The sequence below is a fragment of the Danio rerio genome, chromosome 2, assembly GCF_049306965.1.
Source record: "Danio rerio strain Tuebingen ecotype United States chromosome 2, GRCz12tu, whole genome shotgun sequence".
NCBI lineage: Eukaryota > Metazoa > Chordata > Actinopteri > Cypriniformes > Danionidae > Danio > Danio rerio.
The window spans coordinates 44,769,857-44,779,293 of record NC_133177.1 but is presented as its reverse complement, the minus strand read 5'-3'; the positions used below and the strand labels follow the sequence as shown (position 1 = coordinate 44,779,293).

At 37.1% G+C, this 9,437-nt stretch overlaps 1 protein-coding gene across 2 annotated transcripts in view; it reads left to right on the top strand.

Annotated features, from left to right (window-relative positions):
* Window positions 1-947: 947 nt before the first annotated feature.
* The window catches only part of zgc:110158, a 148,587-nt gene continuing 140,097 nt past the window's right edge, over window positions 948-9,437 (top strand). For both annotated transcript variants that reach the window (NM_001020567.2, NM_001362582.1), the window contains 1 exon segment: window positions 948-1,118. In NM_001020567.2, the coding sequence (NP_001018403.1) occupies window positions 1,063-1,118 (56 nt within the window). In that variant the 5' untranslated portion in view covers window positions 948-1,062.

Here is a 9,437-nt window from a genome sequence, read left to right as displayed (position 1 = left end):
TTCAATTCACATATAGCGCATGTCTTTGGACTGTGGGCGAAACCGGAGCACCCAGAGGAAATCCACGTGAACACGGGGAGAACATGCAAACTCCACACAGAAATGCCTCCTGAGCCGGGACTCAAACCAGCAACCTTCTTGCTGTGAGGTGATCGTGCTACCTACTGCGCCACCGTGACACCCTATCATATTTTTGTTTACAAAAATGTATGTTTGTTTACAAATGTGAATTTAAACTGTTATTAGTTGTATATAATTTAATGAATGTTTTAATAAAAAAAATAATGCTAATTTATTATGGTCTATCATAAAACAAACAAACAAACAAACAAACAAACAAACAAACAAACAAACAAACAAACAAGCAAGCAGAATTGGGAATCTGTTAAAACTTATTTTAAATGAAAAATGTAGCATATAGGCAAATAACAAACTGGCCAGCTCATTTCCCCAGTCAGAATTTATCCATTTAAATAATAAAAGCCTTATTTTATTGGTTATTCCTCTAAAAGCCTTCTTCTATTGGTTATTTTCACATTTCATGATGGCATACTGTCAAAACTGCGACAAATGAGCTCATATACGAGACAAATTCTGGACTTTGTCAGAAGGGGAGTGGGTCTTGAACCACCCGAACCACCCCTGGCTACTAGCCTGTTTTGACATATATTTTGTACTATATTGAAAAAAAAAACGTTAATATCTAGTAAAAGTAAATGCGTACGTGTTGTTCACAGCCAAGTCTGTTACTTGATTTACTCAGGTCCAGACAGTACAACAATCCGACGAACACAGTGCGCCTTCCCCTTTAAGGAGCCCCCCCTTTTCTCCACAGCAGGGGGAGGCCGAGCCTAATCCTGGAACAGCGATTGAAAAAAAAAATCCACCAGTAGACTGTTTCAAGTTCCCCCAGCAGAAACTGTGCCTGATTTGTGGCCAATGCTGGAGATGTACGAAAAGGGAGGAAAACACTAAGCGGGTAGCTATGGAGATAGACCGTTTTCCTGGCCGCTTCCTTTGACAGGTGTTGAGTAGGTTAAAAGTCTTCAAACAGAGTCCACCATGTACGCCAAAGGGAAAGGAGCTGTCGTTCCGTCTGATAGTCAAGCCAGAGAGAAGTAAGTGAATTTGTGCATTGTCACATATTGAGGGGGGCAAAAGAAGCTGCACGGTCTCTGATGCCTGCGCTGCGTTAATACACGAGACGGACACTTTGCTTAGTAGTTTATTTGCAGATGTTGTCTCGCGCCGCTGTTTTTGTTTACGCATGCTGCTTGCTCTGCGTCTGAAGTAACTTTGTCTGGAGATGTTACCTGGGGGATTGAACCGTGCAGATGCGGAGTTTGTGGAGGCATTGGATCCGTGCATCATCATCATCATCATGTTGATGCTCAGATGCTCTTGTTTGGCACGAGATAATCAGGAGTCCCAGGGTATCATACTTGGTGCACAGAACAATGTTAGACTGTGGACGAGCTACTGTAAAACGGGGTGACAACAGAAAAGTTTTCAATTGTTTTACATCACCAAGAGTTGCTTGTTACTGTTACTCCTTCATGTTAGTTTTACTGTAAATCGTTTAGGATTCTCACTTAAAATTTTGAGTTCTCTTGAATTGATTGTGACTTTTTAGACTAGTTTTTATAGACATATAGAACAGGGTCATATATTTAGTGAAAATGTGACATATTGAGTTTCCACATTCATTGAAAACCTGAAAATATCAGGAGTCTAATGTTAAAGTGTTATTTATCTTAATCATTGAAAACCTGAAAAAATCAGGAGACTAACGTTAGAAGTATTATTTCCACACAAAGTCATTGAGAGTGTATAGGGGTGTTTTGTAGTTTGGCTTATGTCTGACATGTTTAATCAGCTGTGTGTTAGTCTTTGTGCTGTAAAAGACATGTAACATTACACTAATGAGTATAATTGCTTCATTCACAAGTTGGGTACCTGGCATGTGAATGAAAACTTGTTACTGAAATCTGTGAATGATTAAAAAAAACAAATCTTGATTGATAGTCATGAATGGTAGGAAATGTCATGAGTCAATTAATGTTGCAACTGTGTTTCAAAGAAATAGAGTATTGCATCTTAGCTAGATCTAATTAATAAGTTGACAGTACAAACTTGTGGAAGATAAACCCTTGTTTTTACTTCAGCATGTCTTGTAAGTGTCTGTTTTTAATCTACCATAGCAAAAATGTGACAACAAAGCTGATTTTCACTCAAGACTTCAAGTCTTCTTCAGTTTCTCATAATCCATCAAATTAAATTATAAAAAAACCAAACAAAAAGCGCTGATGCTTGTGAAACATTTCGTTTTATCGGTGTTGAAAACTACTAATATTTTTCTGGAAGCTATTTAAAACCATGGTACATGCATATTAAATTACTTATTTAATCGAAAGATTTTGTTTTAGATTAATTTTAGGTTCTTTTTGACTGAACTTGCAAAATTTTTACTTGTCCCTGAATCAGAAGCACTGATTGCAATAGTCATCCTTTGTAGACTATTCATATAGACATCCTTTATTATGAAACTTATGAATGAATGTTCAAGCTAAATGATGTGAGCAGTGTTAAAAATAAATAAGAAAATAAGGGAGTATGAATAAATATGAACCATTTTTACTGCCATTGTATGAATAAAAAAAAATGAAAATGGCAATACATTTTGAGCTTTTAAAATGCAATATAATCTAATTACAAGTACAGAATGATGAGAATCTGATTACGTTTCCAGATTAGATTTCCAGAGTTTGGTACCTGGCATGTGAATAAAAACTTGACTGATGATCATGAATGGTAGGAAATGTTATGAGTCAATTAATGCTGCAACTATGTTTAAAAGAAATCGATTATTGCATCTCGGCTAGATCTAATCCCAGAGTTGACAGTACAAACTTGTGGAAGTTAAACCCTTGTTTTTACTTTAGCGTAGGGCTGTGCGATTAATTGAAATCAAATCGCAATTTGAAACATTGCGATTATCTAATCGCAAGAGGCTTTGATATGAAATATATTTGTACTATTTAATTGCCGCCTAGGGGCGACGCAGTGGCGCAGTAGGTAGTGCTGTCGCCTCACAACGACAGCAAGAAGGTTGCTGGTTCGAGCCTTGGCTGGGTCAGAGTTAGCATTTCTGTGTGGAGTTTTCTTTCTTTTTTTAATTATTATTTTTTCATTTGTATAGTAAGTTACTCTTTTCTAAGTTGGAGTTCAACTTGTTTACAGAAAGGCAAGGTAATTTTATTTGTGTTTAATGTTTGCTATAGAGCAAAAATGAGTGTTTCATTTTTGAATATTTAAAAATAAATTTGAATAAATGTTTAAGTAAGTCAATATCTTTTCATTTTTTATTAACACTCACTGCATTAACACTCACTGCATTTTCGTAGTAAGAAGCTACGAGACAGATTATTGAGCTGAAGCTTGACTACAAACATATAAAATCAAATAGAAATCCCAATATGTCGAATATGTCGTGTAAGTGTTCATTTGGCTACTTTAAGAGTTTTTCCTCGTTCTTCGTATCATTTTTGAGTAGTCTCAAGATCTCACTTTAATGCATTTTAAAACTAGCAGCTAACTAGTCCAATGAAATAGTTGGATTTGATGAGAGGTATTAATTGGTTTAAAACTCTCATTGCTCTTATTCATTCCACTTTGTTGTTGTAAATTCTCAATTCAAGGTAAATATTTACTATTGACATCTTCGAGCTGTTTTAAATGCATAGGTGGCTTTAATTTGTGCAAAGATGGAGAGTCAAGAAATCTAATTTGTGGTGTTTTGTTTAAATAGCATATTATTAGTATTAGTATTTTAAGCAGGATTCCTCATATCAATGAAAACCTGGAAATAACAAAAGAGAGTTATGGTTTTTACGCAAGTCTTTTTTTTTGTTTAGTTAAAGTCTGACATGTCCAATGAACTAAATTCAATAATGTTTACATTATTATTTCAGTCAATAATATTTTATCTTAAAACATTTATCTGGAAATGATGAATCTCAAATATTGCTAAAATACTGGGTTAGAAATTTCAAGTCTCAAATATATATATTGGAAGGACATGGTGGCTTAGTAGTTAGCACTGTCACCTTACAGCAAAAGTTCACTGTTTTGAGTCCTGGCAGTATCAGTCTGCATTTCTGTGTGGAGTTTGCATCTTCACCCCGTGGGTTTCCTCCAGGTGCTCCAGTTTTACCCACAATCCAAAGACAAGCGGTACAGGTGAATTGAATAAACTAAATTGGTCATAGTGTATGAGTGTGTATGCAAATTATGGATGCAAATTACAGGGGGGTTTGGGGGGGATTGATCCCCTCTGAGGGACGTCAAAACAACGTTAATAGATGGGTCAGTGTTTTAATAGCAAGAAATAGTTTGCTCTGATCCGTTTTTTAAATAAAAATGTTATTAATTAAAATAATATAATATATACATTTGACCACCCCTATAACAGTTCATACCTTTGCGAGAGCATAATCACCCCCCCTTGATCATCAATGTATAATTCGCACCCTGGTTGCAGCTGGAAGTGCATCCGCTGTGTAAAACATATGCTGGATAAGTTAGCGGTTCATTCTGCTGTGGTGACCCCTGATGAATAAAGAGACTAAGCCGAAGGTAAATTAACGAATGAATGAATGAACTATATATATTCCAAGAAAAAGACCCTAGAAAGTTGTAACATTTGTAATATTGTCCAAAAGCTACTTGTAAGTCAGCATATCTTATAATTCAGTGTCCAATTTAGCTAGTAAAAATTCATTCTCATATATATAATTTTTGAACAGTACTATAATTGGATTACTTAAAATGATGATGATTAGAGTAGAAGAGAGTGGAAGGAAAAGTGTAAAATGAGTAGTTGAGATGGTCTATTAAAATCAGGTTTCATACTGTTCATTCACATTTATATTATAAGTCTTGGATACTCAAGGTCTTTTGTTTTTCCAGAAAATTTCGGCTTGAATGAGGGATTCATTTAAGCTCAAGTATTGTCATTGTTGGCCTGTTTCTAGCCTTAGTTTTTACCTTAAAGTTCTTAAAGCACTATGTAATCAAATGTATGAAAGAACGGATCTATAGGAAGTCTATTTTTCCAGGCCAAAAGAGCAGATGGACTCTCAGTTTGGCAGTGTTAGCGCGAGAGTGCAGTGCTTAAGGAACTTTTTAGGAACTTGTCATTTTCACCCTTCTCGTGCGTCTGTGTTGGGTGAATAATTAATAGGAGAGTTGAAAACATGATTTCCTAACGGTGCCTTTGTAGGACGGTTATGTGTGATTCATTCATGTTTAAAGATGGTTTTATCAGAGAGCCTCGGGCGAGATGTCAGGTGTGCTCAAGGCATACATTTGGCAGATTTCTTTGATGTGAGGACTCCGTGTGGGCTCTGTTGTGATGAGAGCGGAACGCGGGGACCCGTTTATCTCTGGCGATACATTACAGAGATTTTTCCTTTGGAGCTGTCATAAACTGTCATCTGATTTGTCGTCATCTTGGTTGATGTTAAATGAAAAATGTCACATCCCTGAGTTCTTTTGAAGGAATGTTTCACCTAAAACTTTGATTTTAGTGATTTTAAATGTAATGATTTTGAGTGATTTTTACGTTATTTTGCCTCACGCCTGTCTTTCTAAAATGTACTTCTGCTAATTAAGTGGAACACTAGTGTTGTAACGGATCACAAATCTTACAGTTCGGATCACAAATGTTTTTTTTTTGTCACGGATTGGACCATTTTTTGGATCAGCCAAAAAGGGGAGGAGAAAAATGTCATTTCCTTTCCGTTTATTATATGTTTGTTAAAATTTTAAAGACAACAGAACATGGGTTGCTCTACAAGTATTTTTTTTTATGGTAAGAATAAAAGCAAAAAAGGCACACTTACTAAATAATACAGGTTTATTTTAGATTTAGCCCGCTCCACAATTCACACAGCTAGTTTCTGTCCTCTTCCTATGCTAAAAAGGCAATAATGGTCCAACATTCCTGAGCATTATAACCAATAAAGCCTAGAAAAAACAGGCCATCAGTATATTGTAAACGGATAGGTTCAAATATTCATTTCCAGTCATCAAAGAAATAGTTTGTTCCTTAGTTATAGTTTTGTAACTATTAAATTGTTTTAAATTCAAAATTGTAATATATACATCAGTGTAAAACCTATGACTGGTGGAAAAACATATTCTGTAATGATGTACCTGGGTCTCCACTTTTGACACGGCCTCTCTTCTGGCTTTAACAAACTTATCCCTCAGGTTTTTCCAAACTTTTTAGCAAAAACTTTCCTCCTTTCCCACGGCTGTTGCAGTTTCTAGCCAAGAATTATTGATCATCTGGTTATCTTTATGATCACGGATCATAAAGATGTCTGTACTGGTGTACCTGTTTCAGACAAAATTTCTTCAAAGTGTTTCATGTTCAACTCAAACGTTAACGTTCAGTTTGGAAAATTATTTTTGAGATTGCATTTTTGCCCAGCCCTATATTCATATAGACATTCTTTATTATGAATGTTCAAGCTAAATGATGTGAGTTCAGTCAAAAAATAAAAGAGAAAATGAGGTAGAATCAATAAATATGAACTATTTACTGCCATAGTCACAGCCATGTCACCCTGCAGCCCAAGACCGGTTACTCACTGAAGCTAAGCAGGGCTGAGCCTGGTCAGTACCTGGATGGGAGACCACTAGGGAACACTAGGTTGCTGTTGGAAGTGGTGTTAGTGTGGCCAGCAGGAGTCCTAATGCCCCAGTTAAAGTGAAGGGGACACTACACTGTCAGTGGGCGCCGTCTTTCGGATGAGACGTTAAACCGAGGTCCTGACTCTCTGCGGTCATTAAAAATCCCATGGTACTTCTCGTGTAAGAGCAGGGGTGTAACCTCGGTGTCCTGGCCAAAGTCCCTTTATCGGCCCTTACGATCATGGCCTCCCAATCATCCCCTTCCACCGAATTGGCTCGATCACTGTCTCTCCACTCCACCAATAGCTGGTGTGTGGTGAGCGCACTGGCGCCGTTGTCCTGTGGCTGCCGTCGCATCATCCAAGTGGATGCTGCACAGTGGTGGTGGTGTGGAGAGACCCCCCTCATGATTGTAAAGTGCTTTGGGTGTATGGCCATACACAATAAATGCGCTATATAAAAATACACATGACATATTACATTACAAAGTTTGAATAATAAAAAAAATGGAAATAAATTTTGATCAAACTAAATTGCCCATAGTGTATGAGTGTGTATGTGAATGATTGAGTATAGGTGTTTCCCAGGAGTGGCTTGTGGCTGGAAGGGTATCCGCTGCGTAAAAATAATGCTGGAATAGTTGGTGGTTCATTCCACTGTGGCGACCTCTGATAAATAAGGGACTATGCTGTAGGAAAACGAATGAATGAATACATTTTGAGTATTTAAAATGCAATATAATCTAATTACAGGTACAATTATCTGATTACATATCCAGATTACACTTAATCATTCAGCTGCACAGCACTGTCCCTCCCTTTCGTTCTCCAAGACGAAGGGGAAATGGGGACTATGAAAATAGTTTTTCGCACCTGGCATTATATTGTAGGCCAAGCAATCTGACCTGTGTTTAATGTTCCCAGTGTGCGCGAGACTCCCCACAGCGCTACAGGAGTCATGGTGAGGCTATTCTGCAGTAAGACCTTATGTTCCCTATTCCAGCAGTACCGTAACATCAGCTCTTTTTACCTTGCTCACCTCAAAACAAACCCACCTATACTCTGTGACTGGAGATAGCTCTTCTGAACACCTCTGATTGGCAAGGCTTTTTTTTCCCAGAGGGAGACTGGGGCTCTTGGAAAAAAGCGAGGGGGAAGGGGGCTGAGAGACTCGTGGGTCGTCCCCCTGGGCTTTCCCTCCAGCAGACCTCTTTTCGGGGGCTTTTGAACAGGAAGGCTGAACTTTAAGACGGTATGCCGCAGGCTCCAGAGGCCCCAGTCAGCGACAAGGTCTCTCCTACCCCCCCTCCACATCTCCATAATGTGCCTCTTTATATGTCCCTTGCTCCTCTGGAGAAGGCACACCATTTAGATTTTGCTGATCAGGTTTGCATACATTAACACCTGCTCTCAGTCATTTGAATAGGAGGCAGACTGGCTTGTAAAGACAGATAATGTTTGAATGGTGTGTTTAAACATAAACTATTTTTTTTTATTAGCGGTACCTGCTAAGGCAAGTGATGTTGCTATTGCTTGTGCTTTTTAGATGGATTTTTTTGCAAGTATGAAATATAAAATTAACTTTCTCACTCATTTTATGCTACAAATTGGAATGATAGCCTAAACTGTGTGGCTTTTTGAGCGAAGAGGTTTTTAATTAATGGGATAGTTCACACAAAAATGAAAATTTACTCACTATTTTCTCACTCTCAAGTAGGCATGGGCCGGTATAAGATTCTGATGGTATGATAATCTTAGATATAAATATCACGGTTTCACGGTATCACGGTATGGAGATTACTGCTCTTAAAATATATTATTTTTAAAATATATTAAATAAAATATATATTTTAAATTATATTATTTTGTCTGGGTAAAAAACAAAATAATTGTCAGACTAAATAATTTAAATGAATTATGGATTTTTGCTGTCTTCATTCGTTTCAAAAGCACAGATTTTTTTGGACTTTGGAGATCTTTTGTGCAGGAGATCCTAAAAAAAAATGTAAATAAAAAAAAATCATACTCATACCTTAGGAACAGTATTAAAGAAAGTTTTGACAGTTTTAAAACCTTGACTTTTCCAAACCGTGGTATACCTTGAACACGGTTATCGTCCCATGCCTTTTCTCAAGTGCTTGTAAGCTTTTGTGAGTTTTATAACCCATATGTACTGTTGGGCATGTTTTCATCCACTCTGGGGTGAATTTGAGTCTTAATTTGGCCATAACTTTCTCTGTGTTCGAGCTAACAGATTGATTTTTGGTGACAGATCTTATTTGGACACATATTTTGGGGAAATGGTTTGAAATTTTAACAACTCATCAATACACTCTGGGCAAATGTTCGGAATGAAAACATCTACTAAATTTAACTGCTGTAAAAGTGCATCAGATAAATATATATATTTTGTGCATATTTAAAAAATATTTACTCTCAGTTTTTGTTAATATTACTAAATAAATATTAATAGTTTTTTTTTGAGTAACCGAGATAGTGCCCTCTTCCGGAGTTGGTGCCCTACGCAACCTGCATACTCTGCGTATAAAGAGCGGCTGTTGTGGTGGTTTTCCTGTTGATCATCAAGTGGTATCATTAACCCCTCAGATAGGCCTGTGCAAAAAAAAGCTTGTGATTTGATTGGCTGACGCTTCCTTTGGCACTTGAAAAGTTGAGAAACTCCTAACTTCTGCAGTGCGATGGATTCACAATTCAGTTCGGCAATGCTTGACATCACTC